Source organism: Oncorhynchus mykiss, chromosome 26, assembly GCF_057628025.1.
Source record: "Oncorhynchus mykiss isolate SJ-2025 chromosome 26, ASM5762802v1, whole genome shotgun sequence".
Taxonomy (NCBI): domain Eukaryota; kingdom Metazoa; phylum Chordata; class Actinopteri; order Salmoniformes; family Salmonidae; genus Oncorhynchus; species Oncorhynchus mykiss.
Window position 1 is genome coordinate 47,872,695 of NC_143047.1, and position 22,573 is coordinate 47,895,267.

Genomic DNA, 22,573 nt, shown 5'->3' on the forward strand with positions numbered 1-22,573 from the left:
AAGCACCAGGGACGACTCCCCTCCACCTGGCATAAGCACCAGGAACGACTCCCCTCCACCTGGCATAAACACCAGGGAGGACTCCCCTCCACCTGGCATAAACACCAGGGAGGACTCCCCTCCACCTGGCATAAACACCAGGGAGGACTCCCCTCCACCTGGCATAAACACCAGGGAGGACTCCCCTCCACCTGGCATAAACACCAGGGAGGACTCCCCTCCACCTGGCATAAGCACCAGGGAGGACTCCCCTCCACCTGGCATAAACACCAGGGAGGACTCCCCTCCACCTGGCATAAGCACCACGTGTGTGTGTGTGTGTGTGTGTGTGTGTGTGTATGTATGTATGTATGTATGTATGTATGTATGTATGTATGTATTTAGAGCATGTTAAAGTGGACTTATATTAAAAGACTCCATTTACACTCCGTTTGACTCTCCTGCGCCTGACTTCCCTGCCACCTATACACACACGACTTTGACATTTCCAATGAACCGAGCTAGTTAGACTTCACCTACCTCTTTCTCTACGGGAGTGTTTGGTCAGATAGGGTGTAAATGAGGCCCTGTGGTCTCATCAAACCACCATCACCACTTCCCACCAACACATCACTACTCTTGCGTCCTATCTCCTGCTTCCTATCTCCTGCTTCCGACCCTCTTTATGCTTTCTTCACTAGACGCTCCACTGCTTTCAGTATCATGATCTCTCTTCTTCCTGTGTCTTTCAGTATCATGATCTCTCTTCTTCCTGTGTCTTTCAGTATCATGATCTCTCTTCTTCCTGTGTCTTTCCAGTACTGACCATTCAGGTCCTTGACCCTCATCCTCCCCTCCATATCATCAGAACTGACAGCCATGTTGTTGGCATTCCAGCACAGCTGTTCCTTCTCCAACCCTTTTCTCCATTTCGTCCACACTACTTGCTGCCATTTCCAACCCGAGCATGTTGTCAAGCCCTCTCCACAGCTCCTCCTCCTGGCGCTTTCAAGACAACTGGGACCTAAAAAAAAAGGAGGTAAAATCATGACGTCAGTGCCCTTCATGTCCTTCAAAACGATTTTTCCCAGTTGGAGCTCGTTTATTCCCGAGTTCCCAGTAATCTTGAACGCGGCTGAAGTCGGATATTTCCGAGTTCCCAGTTGATATGAACGCGTCATTCGGTCTTGCGCTCAAGGTTATCGAAAGCAGATGTTGAGTCACATGATATCGGTGGCGAGTGATCACGTGTCTTTTTTTACAGCCGGGTAATCTGTAGCTCAGCCCTGTCTAGAATTTATTTTCCTCCTAAAACGGTTGTATTTCATCAATATACGGATATATTTTGAGGCCTCAATATGCCTATATTCTCGGAGCTGTATTTTAATGTGGATAATGGTTACTTGGAAGGGTTGGTCAGGGGTTTTAAGGCTGGAATTCTTTCACAGGGAGACTATCTAAATCTCGTCCAGTGTGAAACCCTGGAAGGTGAGTCGGAGCTAACGTTAGCGTGCTAGCTAACCAGCTGGTCATCTGGCTAACTATGTTGTCAAATGTACACAGTGGCTCTTCAAATGGTATTGTTAACGTTTAATAAACGTTACTGGATTTAAAAAAAACATGTGGCGTTTCCACTCTAGCCAGCTATAACAGTAGGTTACTAACTAATATCTCATGATGGGTCCTTGTATTATCAATTTCGGTAACGTTAGCTATATAAGGTTACTCTGTCATGAATAGTAGCTTATTAATGATCAGTTTTGTATATGGATGTAGGTAATTCGAGTTAAATGGGCTGGGCGCTAGATTTCGAGATGAAATTGGGTCTCTCAAAACCGATATTATTCTTTGAATTAGTTAGCTAACGTTAATTTACCTAGCTACATTTAATTAGCTGGGAAGCTAGCGTGCCAGTTAGCCCAATAGTGGACTAAAGGAGCCTGACGTTACTCTTAAGGACCGTTTTATAATTGTTTGAACGACACGCGACTGTCAGTTTCCTGTCGCACAGACATACAATAATATATCTATCTGCGACTGTGGCAACGTCACAGCAACCAGACCAAATCCTACTGTAACATGATGCAGGAGTGTTAAAAGTAGGTTATTCTACCTGAGAATTTTATTTCGTCACACTGACAGGAAGTGGTTTTCTGTCAGTTCACCATTAACCTCACCTTGTAAATGTTGTTGTTGTGGCTTTATTTTTCTGTCATAATAAATAAAAAGCAGCGAAAGTTAAGACGATGTCGGCTATCTACACAAAGTAGATGTCATAACCGACTTGCCAAAACTATAGTTTGTTAACAAGACATTTGTGGAGTGTTTGAAAAACGAGTTAATGACTCCAACCGAAGTGTATGTAAACTTCCGACTTCAACTTCAAAATGTCTTGTTAACAAACTATAGTTTTGGCAAGTAGGTTATGACATCTACTTTGTGTATGACACAAATAATTTTTCCAACAATTGTTTACAGACATATTATTTCATTTAATTCACTATCACAATTCCAGTGGGTCAGAAGTTGTTGACTGTGCCTTTAAACAGCTTGGAAAATTCCAGAAAATAATGTCATGGCTTTAGAAGCTTCTGATAGGCTAATTGACATAATTTGAGTAAATTGGAGGTGTACCTGTGGGTGTATTTCATTACCTTCAAACTCAGTGCTTCTTTGCTTGATATCATGGGAAAATCAAAAGGAAAAAATGGTAGAACTCCACAAGTCTGGTTCATCCTTGGGAGCAATTTCCAAACGCCTGAAGGTACCACGTTCATCTGTACAAACAATAGTACGCAAGTATAAACACCATGGGACCACGCAGCTGTCATATCGCTCAGGAAGGAGACTCGTTCCGTCTCCTCGAGATGAACATACTTTGGTGTGAAAAGTGCAAATCAATCCCAGAACAACAGCAAAGGACCTTGTGAAGATGCTGAGGAAACGGGTACAAAGGTATCTATATCCACAGTAAAACGAGTCCTATATCGACATAACCTGAAATGTTGGCCATCATGACCATCGTTATGTTTGGAGGAAAAAGGGGGAGGCTTGCAAGCTGAAGAACACCATCCCAACCGTGAAGCATGGGGTGGCAGCATCATGCTGTGGGGGTGATTTGCTGCAGGAGGGACTGATGCACTTCACAAAATAGATGGCATCACGAGGAAGTAAAATTGTGAATATATTGATGCAACATCAAGACATCAGTCAGGAAGTTAAAGCTTGGTCGCAAATGGGTCTTCCAAATGGACAATGACCCCAAGCAATCTTCCAAAGTTGTCTTTAAGCCATTTTGCCACAAAGTCAAGGTATTGAAGTGGCCATCACAAAACCCTAATCTCAATCCTATAGAAAATTTGTGGGCAGAACTGAAAATGTTTTTGTTGCCTGGCTTGCAAGGTTAACCTAAGTAACACTGGTTTCAGGAAAGAAGCTCTGAGATTTTCCCATTGCTCATAAGAAGAATCTAAAGATAAACTTAGCCTTCAGATGCTTTTGGGAAACCAGGCCCTGGTTATTACAATGCATTGACCGCTGTAGCTAGCTAGTATTAACAAGCTAGTAGCTAGCTAGTATTAACAAGCTAGTAGCTAGCTAGTAATAACAAGCTAGTAGCTAGCTAGTAATAACAAGCTAGTAGCTAGCTAGTAATAACAAGCTAGTAGCTAGCTAGTAATAACAAGCTAGTAGCTAGCTAGTAATAACAAGCTAGTAGCTAGCTAGTAATAACAAGCTAGTAGCTAGCTAGTATTAACAAGCTAGTAGCTAGCTAGTAATAACAAGCTAGTAGCTAGCTAGTAATAACAAGCTAGTAGCTAGCTAGTAATAACAAGCTAGTAGCTAGCTAGTATTAACAAGCTAGTATTTCTTGAAGAACCGTTAGCAAGAACCATTAGCAGCTATTCATTACCAGGCTGCCTACATAAAAGGTTCAATAAATCACATTAGATTGATCAACAGCGGGATTTCTATGAGGAACTGAAACTATTGCTCAAAGTATTGCTCAATTCGCTTTACACATCATGTAAAATGGAAGCATTCTAGACACACACAGCTAGCTAGCCTCTTCCCTTGTGCATGGCTCTCTAATGTACCGTTAGCATCATGCCCTCTCACAGCAGCATTTCATATGAGCTTGTACTTGTCCTGTGCATGTCATTATTGTGTCTTGTTGAAAGCCGCTGTTACCTAGTATCTGAAGACGTCTTGCCCCCCCCTCCCCCGCCCCCCCCTCATGCAGACCTGAAACTCCATCTGCAGAGCACGGACTATGGCAGTTTCCTGGCCAACGAGCCGTCCCCCCTCACCGTGTCCGTCATCGACGACAAGCTCAAAGAGAAGATGGTGGTGGAGTTCCGGCACATGAGAAACCAGTCCTACGAACCGCTGGCAAGCTTCATGGACTTCATCACGTAAGAGTCATTCACAGGCTCTCTCTGGTGTCTGCCAAGCCTCTAATCCCAAATGAAGGGGCAAAGTGGGTGCCCATGTTGTCTAATTAAATTGAGCATGTCTTTCCCATGCATTTTTGGGGTGGGGGGGGGGGGGGGGATTTAGGCTTAGAACATCACCTTGTCTTATTATTGCCCGGAACAAATCAGCTATTGGTTAAACTGTGTTTGTCCGTCTCCCATCTCTTTTCAGTTATGTGACATCTGAATGGTCCATGTTTCATACTCTTATTTATATATATATATATATATATATTTATTTATTTTGACTCCCTATATATTTATTTTGACTCCCTATTCGCCAGTCTCTGACTATCTGCTTGCACCTGTAGAGGTCTGTTATGTCCAGCAGGGGTCTTATTCATGTGTTAGTACAGTATTAATGAAGACATGAGGTTTGGGTCTGTTATGTCCAGTATGGGTCTTCAGTATGTGTGTTGTTCATGTGTTAGTACAGTATTGATGAAGACATGAGACATGAATTCCTCTTCGTGATTTTGATTCCCAGGACTTTTTGAACTCTACATATGTTTTTTTTGTCTCCCATGTACCGTCCGCCTTTCATTCTAGCCTGAGACAGAAGCCTCGTACCGGCTCTTACCGGCCGCCTTTCATTCTAGCCTGAGACAGAAGCCTCGTACCTGCTCTCACCGGCCGCCTTTCATTCTAGCCTGAGAGAGAACCCTCGTACCGGCTCTCACCATCTTGCAAAATGAAATGTAATATTTGCTATGCTCTTAACTACCCAGTCATCACTGAAACACGCGCTCTCCTCCCATCCTCACAGGTACAGCTACATGATAGACAATGTGATCCTGCTGATCACGGGCACCCTGCACCAGCGGGCCATCTCTGAGCTGGTACCTAAGTGCCACCCTCTGGGCAGCTTTGAGCAGATGGAGGCAGTCAACATCGCCCAGACCCCAGCTGAACTTTATAACGCCATCCTGGTTGACACCCCTCTGGGTAAGGCAGGACTGACTGCTGCCCTATCCCCTATATAGTGGTACTACTATAGACCAGAGCCCTATTCCCTATATAGTGGTACTACTATAGACCAGAGCCCTATTCCCTATATAGTGGTACTACTATAGACCAGAGCCCTATTCCCTATATAGTGGTACTACTATAGACCAGAGTCATATTCCCTATATAGTGGTACTACTATAGACCAGAGCCCTATTCCCTATATAGTGGTACTACTATAGACCAGCGCCCTATTCCCTATATAGTGGTACTACTATAGACCAGAACCCTATTCCCTATATAGTGGTACTACTATAGACCAGAGCCCTATTCCCTATATAGTGGTACTACTATAGACCAGAGCCCTATTCCCTATATAGTGGTACTACTATAGACCAGAGCCCTATTCCCTATATAGTGGTACTACTATAGACCAGAGCCCTATTCCCTATATAGTGGTACTACTATAGACCAGAGCCCTATTCCCTATATAGTGGTACTACTATAGACCAGAGCCCTATTCCCTATATAGTGGTACTACTATAGACCAGAGCCCTATTCCCTATATAGTGGTACTACTATAGACCAGAGCCCTATTCCCTATATAGTGGTACTACTATAGACCAGAGCCCTATTCCCTATATAGTGGTACTACTATAGACCAGAGCCCTATTCCCTATATAGTGGTACTACTATAGACCAGAGCCCTATTCCCTATATAGTGGTACTACTATAGACCAGAACCCTATTCCCTATATAGTGGTACTACTATAGACCAGAGCCCTATTCCCTATATAGTGGTACTACTATAGACCAGAGCCCTATTCCCTATATAGTGGTACTACTATAGACCAGAGCCCTATTCCCTATATAGTGGTACTACTATAGACCAGAGCCCTATTCCCTATATAGTGCTTACTTATCTAAATAAGCGTATTGACTCAGGGTTGAATACTTACCTAATCTAACGTATATTTGTCTTATTTTTCATTAATTGTGTAAAGAATGTTAGCATTTTTCTTCCACTTTAAAATTAGAGTATTTTGTGGAGATCAATGACCAAAAATCACAATTGAATCAATATCAATTTGACTTTGTAACTCAAAGAAATATATACAAAAAATCCAAGAGGATGAATACTAATGATACCCACTGTATGTACAGTAGATGTACATCCAAGAGGATGAATACTAATGATACCCACTGTATATACAGTAGATGTACATCCAAGAGGATGAATACTAATTATACCCACTGTATATACAGTAGATGTACATCCAAGAGGATGAATACTAATTATACCCACTATGTACAGTAGATGTACATCCAATAGGATGAATACTAATTATACCCACTGTATACCCAAGGGGCTGACTAATGATACCCACTGTATGTACTGTAGATGTACATCCAAGAGGATGAATACTAATGATACCCACTGTATGTACTGTAGATGTACATCCAAGAGGATGAATACTAATGATACCCCCTGTACTGCATTACTTTTGAATGCACAGAAAGGGCTCTGATCCAAAGTAATGCACAATGAAATGGGGTGCCATTTGGGACACATTCTGGCAGTGCTACACACACTATTGGGTTGATTTACTGATGCACTAGTACTGCTTTGTAGTGTGGATCGCTTTTCTCAACTGTTCCCCCTTCTGGGTGGTTTACTAATGGAACTGTTCACCCCCAAACCTGGGTGGTTTACTAATGGAACTGTTCCCCCCCAAACCTGGGTGGTTTACTAATGGAACTGTTCCCATCCTGGGTGGTTTACTAATGGAACTGTTCCCCCCCCCCCTTCCTGGGTGGTTTACTAATGGAACTGTTCCCCCCCATCCTGGGTGGTTTACTAATGGAACTGTTCCCCCCCTTCCCGTCCTGGGTGGTTTACTAATGGAACTGTTCCCCCCCCGTCCTGGGTGGTTTGCTAATGGAACTGTTCCCTGTCCTGGGTGGTTTACTAATGGAACTGTTCCCCCGTCCTGGGTGGTTTACTAATGGAACTGTTCCCTGTCCTGGGTGGTTTACTAATGGAACTGTTCCCCCGTCCTGGGTGGTTTACTAATGGAACTGTTCCCTGTCCTGGGTGGTTTACTAATGGAACTGTTCCCCATTCTGGGTGGTTTACTAATGGAACTGTTCCCCCGTCCTGGGTGGTTTACTAATGGAACTGTTCCTCCATCCTGGGTGGTTTACTAATGGAACTGTTCCCCCGTCCTGGGTGGTTTACTAATGGAACTGTTCCCCCGTCCTGGGTGGTTTACTAATGGAACTGTTCCCCCCTCCCCCATCCTGGGTGGTTTACTAATGGAACTGTTCCCCCCTCCCCCATCCTGGGTGGTTTACTAATGGAACTGTCCCCCCGTCCTGGGTGGTTTACTAATGGAACTGTCCCCCCGTCCTGGGTGGTTTACTAATGGCACTGTCCCCCCGTCCTGGGTGGTTTACTAATGGAACTGTTCCCCCATCCTGGGTGGTTTACTAATGGAACTGTTCCCCCCTCCCCATCCTGGGTGGTTTGCTTATGGAACTCATGGATTTGAGAATGCAAGGAAGAAGAATCTTTGAACAACAGACTGGAGGGATTTTATATCCTGTAGCGAACACTAGATGGCGCTAAAACTCAACTTTGCTCATAAATGTGTAATCTTCTAAATCCTGTTTTAAATGTCTGATCATTTCTTCAGCTGCTTTCTTCCAAGACTGCATATCTGAGCAGGATCTGGATGAGATGAACATCGAGATCATCCGTAATACTCTGTATAAGGTGAGCAAGGCATTTCATTCACCTGTAATACTCTGTATAAGGTGAGCAGGGGATTTCATTCACCTGTAATACTCTGTAATGAGGTGAGCAGGGGATTTCATTCACCCGTAATACTCTGTAATGAGGTGAGCAGGGGATTTCATTCACCCGTAATACTCTGTAATGAGGTGAGCAGGGGATTTCATTCACCTGTAATACTCTGTATAAGGTGATCAGGGCATTTCATTCACCCGTAATACTCTGTAATGAGGTGAGCAGGGGATTTCATTCACCCGTAATACTCTGTATAAGGTGAGCAGGGCATTTCATTCACAATGTTAAACAACATGATGCATCAGAAGATAGATGGTCATTGACTTTATTCCATGTATTCATTTCCAGGCTTATCTGGAGGCTTTCTACAAGTTCTGCTCCACTCTGGGAGGAACCACTGGTGACACCATGTGTCCTATTCTAGAGGTCCGTGAGCGTGTCCCTTTATTAGAAAGTTAACTTGATATACAAGTGTCTTCGGGAAAGTATTCAGACCCCTTGACTTTTTACACATTTTTGTTACGTTACAGCCTTATTCTAAAATGGATTAAAAAAGAAACTCATCACTCTACACACAATACCCCATAATGACATCACAATACCCCATAATGACATCACAATACCCCATAATGACATCACAATACCCCATAATGACATCACAATACCCCATAATGACATCACAATACCCCATAATGACATCACAACACCCCATAATGACATCACAATACCCCATAATGACATCACAATACCCCATAATGACATCACCATACCCCATAATGACATCACCATACCCCATAATGACATCACCATACCCCATAATGACATCACCATACCCCATAATGACATCACAATACCCCATAATGACAAAGCAAAAACAGGTTTTTATAAATTTTCACATGCATTAAAAATAAATAACTTCTTTACATAAGTATTCAGACCTTTTGCTATGAGACTCGAAATTGAGCTCAGGTGAATCCTGTTTCCATCGATCATCCTTGATGTTTGTACAACTTGGAGTCCACCTGCGGTAAATTCAATTGATTGGACATTATTTGAAAAGGCACACACCTGTCTATATGAGTTCCCACAGTGGACAGTGCATGTCAGAGCAAAAACCAAGACATGAGGTAGAAGGAATTGTCCATAGAGCTCAGAGACAGGATTGTGTCGTGGCACAGATCTGGGGAAGGGTACCAAAACATTTCTGCAGCATTGAAGGTCCCCACGAACACAGTGGTCTCCATCATTCTTAAATGAAAGAAGTTTGGAACCACCAAGACTCTTCCTAGAGCTGGCCACCCGGCCAAACTGAGTAATCGGGAGAGAAGGGCCTTGGTCAGGGAGGTGACCAAGAACCCGATAGTCACTGTGACAGAGCTCCAGACTTATGGAGCCGCACTATGGGACTCCCAATCGGCCCAGCGTCGTCCGGTTTTGGCCGGTGTAGGCCATCATTGTAAATAAGAACTTGTCCTTAACTGACTTGCCTAGTTAAGTAAAAAAATAAAAACTCCCCAAATAGAGATGTGCCAAGCTTGTATCATCATTCCCAAGAAGACTGGAGGCTGTAATCGCTGCAAAAGGTGCTTCAACAATGTACTGAGTTTATTTATTTATTTTTATTATATATATATTTGCAAAATGTCAACCTTGTTTTTGCTTTATCATTAGGGGTAGTGTGTGTGTGTGTGTGTGTGTGTGTGTAGTGACGAGAATAGAAAACAATTTAATCCACATTAGAATAAGTCTGTAAAGTAACAAAATGTGGAAAACGTCAAGGGGTCTGAATACTTTCTGAATGCCACTGTTGTTGTTCTCTTTAGTCATTTATACTGGACCATCCAATTTAAAGGAAACATTTACCCACACCTTGAAGTGTGTTCTAGTATATTAATCTCTCACCTGTCAATCAGTCAGTTTCCTATTTCCTCTCCCTCTGTGTGTCCAGTTTGAGGCGGACAGGAGGGCCTTCATCATCACCATCAACTCATTTGGTACGGAACTGTCTAAGGAGGACCGTGCCAAGCTGTTCCCCCACTGTGGCAAGCTGTACCCTGAGGGGCTGGCTCAGCTTGCCCGCGCTGACGACTACGAACAGGTCAAAGCTGTGGCCGACTACTACCCTGTAAGTTACTGGGCCTTACTACTAGCCTAGCCTGCTAGCTACTACACTGTCAGTTACTGGGCCTTACTACTGCTACTACTAGCCTAGCCTACTACCCTGTAAGTTACTGTGCCTTACTACTGCTACTACTAGCCTAGCCTACTGGCTACTACTCTGTAAGTTACTGGTCTTTACTACTAGCCTAGCCTACTGGCTACTACTCTGTAAGTTACTGGTCCTTAATACTGCTACTACTAGCCTAGCCTACTGGCTACTACCCTGTAAGTTACTGGGCCTTACTACTACTACTACTACTAGCCTAGCCTACTGGCTACTACCCTGTCAGTTACTGGTCCTTACTACTGCTACTACTAGCCTAGCCTACTGGCTACTACCCTGTCAGTTACTGGTCCTTACTACAAGTCAAATCATCTCACTGGCTAGCCTTGCCAACCTGGGAGTCTGTCTGCCTACTGGATAATAATGTCACTAACACCACCCGGTATTACACCACCCGGTGTTACACCAACCGGTGTTACAGGTGTCACACCACCCGGTGTTACAGGTGTCACACCACCCGGTGTTACAGGTGTCACACCACCCGTTGTTACAGGTGTCACACCACCCGGTGTTACAGGTGTCACACCACCCGGTGTTACAGGTGTCACACCACCCGGTGTTACAGGTGTCACACCACCCGGTGTTACAGGTGTCACACCACCCGGTGTTACAGGTGTCACACCACCCGGTGTTACAGGTGTCACACCACCCGGTGTTACAGGTGTCACACCACCCGGTGTTACAGGTGTCACACCACCCGGTGTTACAGGTGTCACACCACCCGGTGTCACACCACCCGGTGTTACAGGTGTTACACCACCCGGTGTCACACCACCCGGTGTTACAGGTGTTACACCACCCGGTGTTACACCAGTACTTGGCCTAAAGACTCACACTTTTGTTTTTTCCACTTCTGCGGCCAGGTTTGGTACTAAGTCTAACCTGACCAGACAGATCTGTATGTGACTGTATTTAGAGAGGTAAACCTGCTATAAGGACATGAACCGGGCGTGATACTGACCACCTTCACCAACTCTCTTTCTATTCTGTGACCCTGAACATCAACCTGCTCCACCACCTTCACAGAGTCTCTTTCTATTCTGTGACCCTGAACATCAACCTGCTCCACCACCTTCACCAAGTCTCTTTCTATTCTGTGACCCTGAACATCAACCTGCTCCACCACCTTCACCAAGTCTCTTTCTGTTCTGTGACCCTGAACATCAACCTGCTCCACCACCTTCACCAAGTCTCTTTCTATTCTGTGACCTGAACATCAACCTGCTCCACCACCTTCACCAAGTCTCTTTCTGTCCTGTGACCCTGAACATCAACCTGCTCCACCACCTTCACCAAGTCTCTTTCTGTTCTGTGACCCTGAACATCAACCTGCTCCACCACCTTCACCAAGTCTCTTTCTGTCCTGTGACCCTGAACATCAACCTGCTCCACCACCTTCACCAAGTCTCTTTCTGTTCTGTGACCTGAACATCAACCTGCTCCACCACCTTCACCAAGTCTCTTTCTATTCTGTGACCCTGAACATCAACCTGCTCCACCACCTTCACCAAGTCTCTTTCTGTTCTGTGACCCTGAACATCAACCTGCTCCACCACCTTCACCAAGTCTCTTTCTGTTCTGTGACCCTGAACATCAACCTGCTCCACCACCTTCACCAAGTCTCTTTCTATTCTGTGACCTGAACATCAACCTGCTCCACCACCTTCACAGAGTCTCTTTCTGTCCTGTGACCCTGAACATCAACCTGCTCCACCACCTTCACCAAGTCTCTTTCTGTTCTGTGACCCTGAACATCAACCTGCTCCACCACCTTCACCAAGTCTCTTTCTGTTCTGTGACCCTGAACATCAACCTGCTCCACCACCTTCACCAAGTCTCTTTCTGTTCTGTGACCTGAACATCAACCTGCTCCACCACCTTCACAGAGTCTCTTTCTATTCTGTGACCCTGAACATCAACCTGCTCCACCACCTTCACCAAGTCTCTTTCTATTCTGTGACCTGAACATCAACCTGCTCCACCACCTTCACAGAGTCTCTTTCTATTCTGTGACCCTGAACATCAACCTGCTCCACCACCTTCACCAAGTCTCTTTCTGTTCTGTGACCCTGAACATCAACCTGCTCCACCACCTTCACCAAGTCTCTTTCTATTCTGTGACCTGAACATCAACCTGCTCCACCACCTTCACCAAGTCTCTTTCTGTCCTGTGACCCTGAACATCAACCTGCTCCACCACCTTCACCAAGTCTCTTTCTATTCTGTGACCTGAACATCAACCTGCTCCACCACCTTCACCAAGTCTCTTTCTGTCCTGTGACCCTGAACATCAACCTGCTCCACCACCTTCACCAAGTCTCTTTCTGTTCTGTGACCCTGAACATCAACCTGCTCCACCACCTTCACCAAGTCTCTTTCTATTCTGTGACCCTGAACATCAACCTGCTCCACCACCTTCACCAAGTCTCTTTCTGTTCTGTGACCCTGAACATCAACCTGCTCCACCACCTTCACCAAGTCTCTTTCTGTCCTGTGACCTGAACATCAACCTGCTCCACCACCTTCACAGAGTCTCTTTCTATTCTGTGACCCTGAACATCAACCTGCTCCACCACCTTCACCAAGTCTCTTTCTATTCTGTGACCTGAACATCAACCTGCTCCACCACCTTCACCAAGTCTCTTTCTGTTCTGTGACCCTGAACATCAACCTGCTCCACCACCTTCACCAAGTCTCTTTCTGTCCTGTGACCTGAACATCAACCTGCTCCACCACCTTCACCAAGTCTCTTTCTGTTCTGTGACCCTGAACATCAACCTGCTCCACCACCTTCACCAAGTCTCTTTCTGTTCTGTGACCCTGAACATCAACCTGCTCCACCACCTTCACCAAGTCTCTTTCTGTTCTGTGACCTGAACATCAACCTGCTCCACCACCTTCACCAAGTCTCTTTCTGTTCTGTGACCTGAACATCAACCTGCTCCACCACCTTCACCAAGTCTCTTTCTGTTCTGTGACCCTGAACATCAACCTACTCCACCACCTTCAGCAAGTCTCTTTCTATTCTGTGACTGTATTCTGTGACTGTATCTTCTGACTGTATTTAGAGAGGTACACCTGCTATAAGGACATGGTATCACTTCCTAAAACCATTGATCTAAAGCAGAGGACCAATGAAATATGCTCTCAATCCCCCAGCAATACATCTACCCTCTTGCCTCATCCTATTGATAGTCAAAACATATGGTGATCCAGCTCAGACCGGCTAACTCCTCTCCTCTCCTCTCAGGAATACAAGCTCCTGTTTGAGGGAGCAGGCAGCAACCCAGGGGACAAGACACTGGAGGACAGGTTCTTTGAGCATGAGGTGAGCAGTGCGACTTATACACACACACACACACACACACACTCACACTCACACCTCATCATAGTGTTTTAGGTACGAGCAAATGGTATAAATCAGGCTATTGAAGGTGTGTAGACTCGTTTTTATTCAGGGTTTGCTTTGTTCATACTGTCATTGGTTTTTTAGAATGGGCTGAACTTACAGTCCAGTGTTTCTCAAAGACCCCCCCCCCCCCCCGGTGTCCTCGTTAACCCACCACCCTGATGTCCTGCAGGTGAAGCTGAACAAGCTGGCGTTCCTGAACCAGTTCCACTTCAGCGTGTTCTATGCCTACGTCAAGCTGAAGGAGCAGGAGTGCAGGAACATCGTGTGGATCGCTGAGTGTATCGCTCAGAGGCACCGCGCCAAGATAGACAACTACATCCCAATCTTCTGATCTGAACACACACCAGGACCTCCCTACATTCTGATCTGAACACACACACACACACACACCAGTACCTCCCTACATTCTGATCTGAACACACACACCAGTCCCTCCCTACATTCTGATCTGAACACACACACACACACACACACACACCAGTCCCTCCCTACATTCTGATCTGAACACACACACCAGTACCTCCCTACATTCTGATCTGAACACACACACCAGTACCTCCCTACATTCTGATCTGAACACACACACCAGTCCCTCCCTACATTCTGATCTGAACACACACACACACACACACGTCATCTTTATCTTCTAATCCCACGTATCCATCCACAGCTTCTCTCCGATCCACAGTTACTGTACAAACACATGTATCTTCTAATTTGAGATTGACACCTCTTCTTTCAATAGCTGAGTGATGCCATGTCTAGTCCTTCTGCATTGGAAACTGGTAAATGTGCTCCAACTCCCATTGTTTTTGTCTCTTCATGGATAGATGCTAAATACCAGGCATCCTCTACCACTGGCGTTCAACTAGTAACTTAACAAGGTTTTAATTTATTTCTGAAAGATACTGCTACTTCTATAACACACACGGGTCAACGTGACTTCAGAAGAGCACACTGGTTTCTCCTCTGAGACATTCCCCCAGCCAGCCAGCCAACTCCACTAAGGAATGATGGGCTATTGGATGGCTGCTTGCTGTTTTTAACCAATCATCGGCACAGTCTATTTTGCCCTTAAAAAAATCACAGGAAGTGAACGTGCCATCAGCAGGTTCACTTTAGACAGAAATGCGTTCCATCTCTCATCCTTTTGACTTGTATAGCCGGAGTGGATCAGATATTTATTTGAGTCCGGTGTGAGTCCGTCACCCTGTTGAAAGGTATCTTGTCCCTAGCTGGTTGCTTGTTCTGACAATGTACAATACTGTCTTGATTGGTTGAGTGTTTTTTTTGTAGTCGCTATAGAAGTGAAGGAACTCTTTACATTCAGCAGTTTAAGTGCGTCTGTGTGTGTCTAATGGACCCCTATTCACTAAGTAGTACACTTAGTTTGACCATGGACCCCTATTCACTAAGTAGTGCACTTAGTTTGACCATGGACCCCTATTCACTAAGTAGTGCACTTAGTTTGACCATGGACCCCTATTCACTAAGTAGTGCACTTAGTTTGACCATGGAACCCTATTCACTAAGTAGTACACTTAGTTTGACATGGGGCCCCTATTCACTAAGTAGTGCACTTAGTTTGACCATGGAACCCTATTCACTAAGTAGTGCACTTAGTTTGACCATGGACCCCTATTCACTAAGTAGTGCACTTAGTTTGACCATGGACCCCTATTCACTAAGTAGTGCACTTAGTTTGACCATGGACCCCTATTCACTAAGTAGTGCACTTAGTTTGACCATGGACCCCTATTCACTAAGTAGTACACTTAGTTTGACCATGGACCCCTATTCACTAAGTAGTACACTTAGTTTGACCATGGACCCCTATTCACTAAGTAGTGCACTTAGTTTGACCATGGACCCCTATTCACTAAGTAGTGCACTTAGTTTGACCATGGACCCCTATTCACTAAGTAGTGCACTTAGTTTGACCATGGACCCCTATTCACTAAGTAGTGCACTTAGTTTGACCATGGACCCCTATTCACTAAGTAGTGCACTTAGTTTGACCATGGACCCCTATTCACTAAGTAGTGCACTTAGTTTGACCATGGACCCCTATTCACTAAGTAGTACACTTAGTTTGACCATGGACCCCTATTCACTAAGTAGTGCACTTAGTTTGACCATGGAACAGTAGTAGTAGTACACTTGGTGGGCCCATATGGTTTTGGTCAAAAGTAGTGCACTCTATAGGGTTCCATTTGGGACCCCCCCCCCCCCCCCCCCCCCCCCCAGATACTGTCATGTACAATATCCATAGATGGATGAGCAGAGTTTACTGAAATAATGTTCACCCTCCCGAAACATGTTCTGTTATTCTCTGAAAATGATACGTGTGTGTGTGTGTAGTGTGTATAGTACCTACCAGCAGCATGGATAACCAGTCCCAGTGTAGCTGTGTGTGTGTGTGTGGATTATGGTCCCTGTCTTTATAAATAATATGAATGATGTCCTATTGTAAATGAGATGACTGGACCTGAACAGTCCAGATACTACTGCAAATGACACCCTGGGTTGAAATAGATGTTATGTGTTATATATGGAGAAAGAGAACAGAAAATGTCATGTTTAAACTATACAAGGATTTATATATATATTTCCAAATGACTTTAATGATTTGTGTATTTTTTTTTTTTTTGTGTATTTTTTGGGGCATGATGTAAAAATCCATGTCTCGCTGTCACGGTCCTGTTAAAATGAGTTCTGTGTCTTGTTTGTGAAATGAGTTGTAAATGTAATAAATACTATATGGAAAGAGAAGCCTGTTCAAAGCAACTAGTTATTCACTACCGTGTACTAGAAAAGACAACCTGGGCAGTAGGTCATCTTTAATCAACTGGTTATTCTCTACCGTGTACTAGAAAAGACAACCTGGGCAGTAGGTCATCTTTAATCAACTGGTTATTCTCTACCGTGTACTAGAAAAGACAACCTGGGCTTCAGTTCATCTTTAATCAACTAGTTATTCTCTACCGTGTACTAGAAAAGACAACCTGGGCAGTAGGTCATCTTTAATCAACTGGTTATTCTCTACCGTGTACTAGAAAAGACAACCTGGGCAGTAGGTCATCTTTAATCAACTAGTTATTCACTACCGTGTACTAGAAAAGACAACCTGGGCAGTAGGTCATCTTTAATAAACTGGTTAATTTGCATAAAAGCCTACACACATGAGATACTGTATTTGTCGTAGTAGTGTCACAATACAGACCTTTGCTTAAATGAAAATACAGTGTAATGGTTGACTAAGGCTGTTCAGATGTTTATGTCCCCTTACTACAGTGGCGATGGGCACTAGATGGATGCCGGTAGTGAGTTATCTTATATGGAACGCTGTCCGTTGCTCTTCCTTTGGTTCCTGGCTCCTCTCCCTTTCCATCCAGTGGGTTTCGAGTAGAAGGTGAAAGGACGTGAGGAATCAAAAGAGATTCTGCCTATTGTGTGTTTCAGAAGTCCAGCAGTAGTACCATGGTGAAGATAGTGTGATGACATACTCAATGAAGGCAAGTATATAAGACCAGAACAGACTGGTACCATCATAAAGCCAGAACAGACTGGTACCATCATAAGACCAGAACAGACTGGTACCATCATAAGACCAGAACAGACTGGTACCATCATAAGGCTAGAACAGACTGGTACCATCATAAGACCAGAACAGACTGGTACCATCATAAAGCCAGAACAGACTGGTACCATCATAAGACTAGAACAGACTGGTACCATCATAAGACCAGAACAGACTGGTACCGTCATAAGGCTAGAACAGACTGGTACCATCATAAGGCTAGAACAGACTGGTACCATCATAAGGCTAGAACAGACTGGTACCATCATAAGACCAGAACAGACTGGTACCATCATAAGGCTAGAACAGACTGGTACCATCATAAGGCTAGAACAGACTGGTACCATCATAAGGCTAGAACAGACTGGTACCATCATAAGACCAGAACAGACTGGTACCATCATAAGACCAGAACAGACTGCTACCATCATAAGACCAGAACAGACTGGTACCATCATAAGACCAGAACAGACTGGTACCAGCATAAGACCAGAACAGACTGGTACCAGCATAAGACCAGAACAGACTAGTACCATCATAAGACTAGAACAGACTGGTACCATCATAAGGCTAGAACAGACTGGTACCATCATAAGACTAGAACAGACAGGTACCATCATAAGGCTAGAACAGACTGGTACCATCATAAGGCTAGAACAGACTGGTACCATAATAAGACCAGAACAGACTGGTACCATCATAAGACCAGAACAGACTGGTACCATCATAAGACCAGAACAGACTGGTACCATCATAAGACCAGAACAGACTGGTACCATCATAAGGCTAGAACAGACTGGTACCATCATAAGGCTATTATAGAAGACTGGTACCATCATAAGACCAGAACAGACTGGTACCATCATACGACCAGAACAGACTGGTACCATCATAAGACCAGAACAGACTGGTACCATCATAAGACTAGAACAGACTGGTACCATCATAAGGCTAGAACAGACTGGTACCATCATAAGGCTAGAACAGACTGGTACCATCATAAGACCAGAACAGACTGGTACCATCATAAGGCTAGAACAGACTGGTACCATCATAAGACCAGAACAGACTGGTACCATCATAAGGCTAGAACAGACTGGTACCATCATAAGACCAGAACAGACTGGTACCATCATAAGGCTAGAACAGACTGGTACCATCATAAGACCAGAACAGACTGGTACCATCATAAGGCTAGAACAGACTGGTACCATCATAAGACCAGAACAGACTGGTACCAGCATAAGACCAGAACAGACTGGTACCATCATAAGGCTAGAACAGACTGGTACCATCATAAGGCTAGAACAGACTGGTACCATCATAAGACCAGAACAGACTGGTACCATCATAAGGCTAGAACAGACTGGTACCATCATAAGGCTAGAACAGACTGGTATCAGCATAAGGCTAGAACAGACTGGTACCATCATAAGGCTAGAACAGACTGGTACCATCATAAGGCTAGAACAGACTGGTACCATCATAAGACCAGAACAGACTGGTACCAGCATAAGACCAGAACAGACTGGTACCATCATAAGACCAGAACAGACTGGTACCATCATAAGACCAGAACAGACTGGTTCCATCATAAGGCTAGAACAGACTGGTACCATCATAAGGCTAGAACAGACTGGTACCATCATAAGGCTAGAACAGACTGGTACCATCATAAGACCAGAACAGACTGGTACCATCATAAGACCAGAACAGACTGGTACCATCATAAGGCTAGAACAGACTGGTACCATCATAAGGCTAGAACAGACTGGTACCATCATAAGACCAGAACAGACTGGTACCATCATAAGGCTAGAACAGACTGGTACCATCATAAGGCTAGAACAGACTGGTACCATCATAAGGCTAGAACAGACTGGTACCATCATAAGACTAGAACAGACTGGTACCATCATAAGACCAGAACAGACTGGTACCAGCATAAGACCAGAACAGACTGGTACCAGCATAAGACCAGAACAGACTGGTACCATCATAAGGCTAGAACAGACTGGTACCATCATAAGGCTAGAACAGACTGGTACCATCATAAGACCAGAACAGACTGGTACCATCATAAGGCTAGAACAGACTGGTACCATCATAAGACCAGAACAGACTGGTACCATCATAAGGCTAGAACAGACTGGTACCATCATAAGACCAGAACAGACTGGTACCATCATAAGGCTAGAACAGACTGGTACCATCATAAGACCAGAACAGACTGGTACCATCATAAGGCTAGAACAGACTGGTACCATCATAAGACCAGAACAGACTGGTACCAGCATAAGACCAGAACAGACTGGTACCATCATAAGGCTAGAACAGACTGGTACCATCATAAGGCTAGAACAGACTGGTACCATCATAAGACCAGAACAGACTGGTACCATCATAAGGCTAGAACAGACTGGTACCATCATAAGGCTAGAACAGACTGGTACCAGCATAAGGCTAGAACAGACTGGTACCATCATAAGGCTAGAACAGACTGGTACCATCATAAGGCTAGAACAGACTGGTACCATCATAAGACCAGAACAGACTGGTACCAGCATAAGACCAGAACAGACTGGTACCATCATAAGACCAGAACAGACTGGTACCATCATAAGACCAGAACAGACTGGTTCCATCATAAGGCTAGAACAGACTGGTACCATCATAAGGCTAGAACAGACTGGTACCATCATAAGGCTAGAACAGACTGGTACCATCATAAGACCAGAACAGACTGGTACCATCATAAGACCAGAACAGACTGGTACCATCATAAGGCTAGAACAGACTGGTACCATCATAAGGCTAGAACAGACTGGTACCATCATAAGACCAGAACAGACTGGTACCATCATAAGGCTAGAACAGACTGGTACCATCATAAGGCTAGAACAGACTGGTACCATCATAAGGCTAGAACAGACTGGTACCATCATAAGACTAGAACAGACTGGTACCATCATAAGACCAGAACAGACTGGTACCAGCATAAGACCAGAACAGACTGGTACCATCATAAGGCTAGAACAGACTGGTACCATCATAAGGCTAGAACAGACTGGTACCATCATAAGACCAGAACAGACTGGTACCATCATAAGGCTAGAACAGACTGGTACCATCATAAGGCTAGAACAGACTGGTACCAGCATAAGGCTAGAACAGACTGGTACCATCATAAGGCTAGAACAGACTGGTACCATCATAAGGCTAGAACAGACTGGTACCATCATAAGACCAGAACAGACTGGTACCAGCATAAGACCAGAACAGACTGGTACCATCATAAGACCAGAACAGACTGGTACCATCATAAGACCAGAACAGACTGGTACCATCATAAGACCAGAACAGACTGGTACCATCATAAGGCTAGAACAGACTGGTACCATCATAAGACCAGAACAGACTGGTACCATCATAAGACCAGAACAGACTGGTACCATCATAAGACCAGAACAGACTGGTACCATCATAAACTTGCCACCAGATGGCAATGTTAACTAGATTGAAAACATCCCTTACTGAAGGAGCCTACCGTGACTCAGCAGAAGGTACACCATGCTTCAGGACTGAATGAAGCCTCCTTTCTAACAACATGTGTCTATCTGGCATAGAAACAACAAGCATTATTCATCTTTATAAATAAAACACTGCTATTGAAAGATTCTGGGAATGAATAGAAAGAAGAAAGATTTCAAAGCGGGCTGGGAACTCCTTCCCTTTGCCAAGTCTGCTCCCGCTCTCCCCTCCCCTGGCTGCTTGAGGGCGCCAAGCTGCCCTGCATCACGTACTCCTGCCATCAAATACGCACACCTGCCTTCCCTCGACACGCGCTTCAGCGATATTGGACTCACCTGGACTCACTTATCACCTGCCTTCCCTCGACACGCTCTTCAGCGATATTGGACTCACCTGGACTCACTTATCACCTGCCTTCCCTCGGCACGCTCTTCAGCGATATTGGACTCACCTGGACTCACTTATCACCTGCATTCCCTCGGCACGCGCTTCAGCGATATTGGACTCACCTGGACTCACTTATCACCTGCATTCCCTCGGCACGCGCTTCAGTGATATTGGACTCACCTGGACTCACGTATCACCTGCCTTCCCTCGGCACGCGCTTCAGCGATATTGGACTCACCTGGACTCACGTATCACCTGCCTTCCCTCGGCACGCGCTTCAGCGATATTGGACTCACCTGGACTCACTTATCACCTGCCTTCCCTCGACACGCGCTTCAGCGATATTGGACTCACCTGGACTCACTTATCACCTGCCTTCCCTCGGCACGCGCTTCAGTGATATTGGACTCACCTGGACTCACTTATCACCTGCCTTCCCTCGGCACGCGCTTCAGCGATATTGGACCCACCTGGACTCACTTATCACCTGCATTCCCTCGGCACGCGCTTCAGTGATATTGGACTCACCTGGACTCACTTATCACCTGCCTTCCCTCGGCACGCGCTTCAGTGATATTGGACTCACCTGGACTCACGTATCACCTGCATTCCCTCGGCACGCGCTTCAGTGATATTGGACTCACCTGGACTCACTTATCACCTGCATTCCCTCGGCACGCGCTTCAGCGATATTGGACTCACCTGGACTCACTTATCACCTGCATTCCCTCGGCACGCGCTTCAGCGATATTGGACTCACCTGGACTCACTTATCACCTGCCTTCCCTCGGCACGCGCTTCAGCGATATTGGACTCACCTGGACTCACTTATCACCTGCCTTCCCTCGGCACGCGCTTCAGCGATATTGGACTCACCTGGACTCACTTATCACCTGCCTTCCCTCGGCACGCGCTTCAGCGATATTGGACTCACCTGGACTCACTTATCACCTGCCTTCCCTCGGCACGCGCTTCAGTGATATTGGACTCACCTGGACTCACTTATCACCTGCCTTCCCTCGGCACGCGCTTCAGTGATATTGGACTCACCTGGACTCACTTATCACCTGTTCATTTCCTCCCCTTTATTCATCAGTTTCCTGCTCTGTTCCCCGCTGATGCATTGATTGTTTTCTGTCTTTGTTTTTCTTTTATGTTGACGCTGTTTCTGTCTCGTTCCATGTCCGTTCTTTATTAAACGTTTGGCTCGCCGTACCTGCTTCGTACCTGC

The 22,573-nt window shown here is 45.1% G+C and overlaps 1 protein-coding gene across 1 annotated transcript; it reads left to right on the forward strand.

Moving 5' to 3' along the window:
* Nucleotides 1-1,048: 1,048 nt before the first annotated feature.
* atp6v0d1 (ATPase H+ transporting V0 subunit d1) lies at nt 1,049-16,616 on the forward strand. Its single transcript, XM_090223409.1, has 8 exons — nt 1,049-1,467; nt 4,223-4,394; nt 5,221-5,399; nt 8,096-8,175; nt 8,557-8,634; nt 10,157-10,333; nt 13,683-13,760; nt 14,014-16,616. Exons 1-8 carry the CDS (start codon nt 1,338-1,340, stop codon nt 14,173-14,175), a joined length of 1,056 nt encoding a protein of 351 aa, XP_090079535.1. The 5' UTR covers nt 1,049-1,337; the 3' UTR covers nt 14,176-16,616.
* The last annotated feature ends 5,957 nt before the right edge of the window (nt 16,617-22,573 follow it).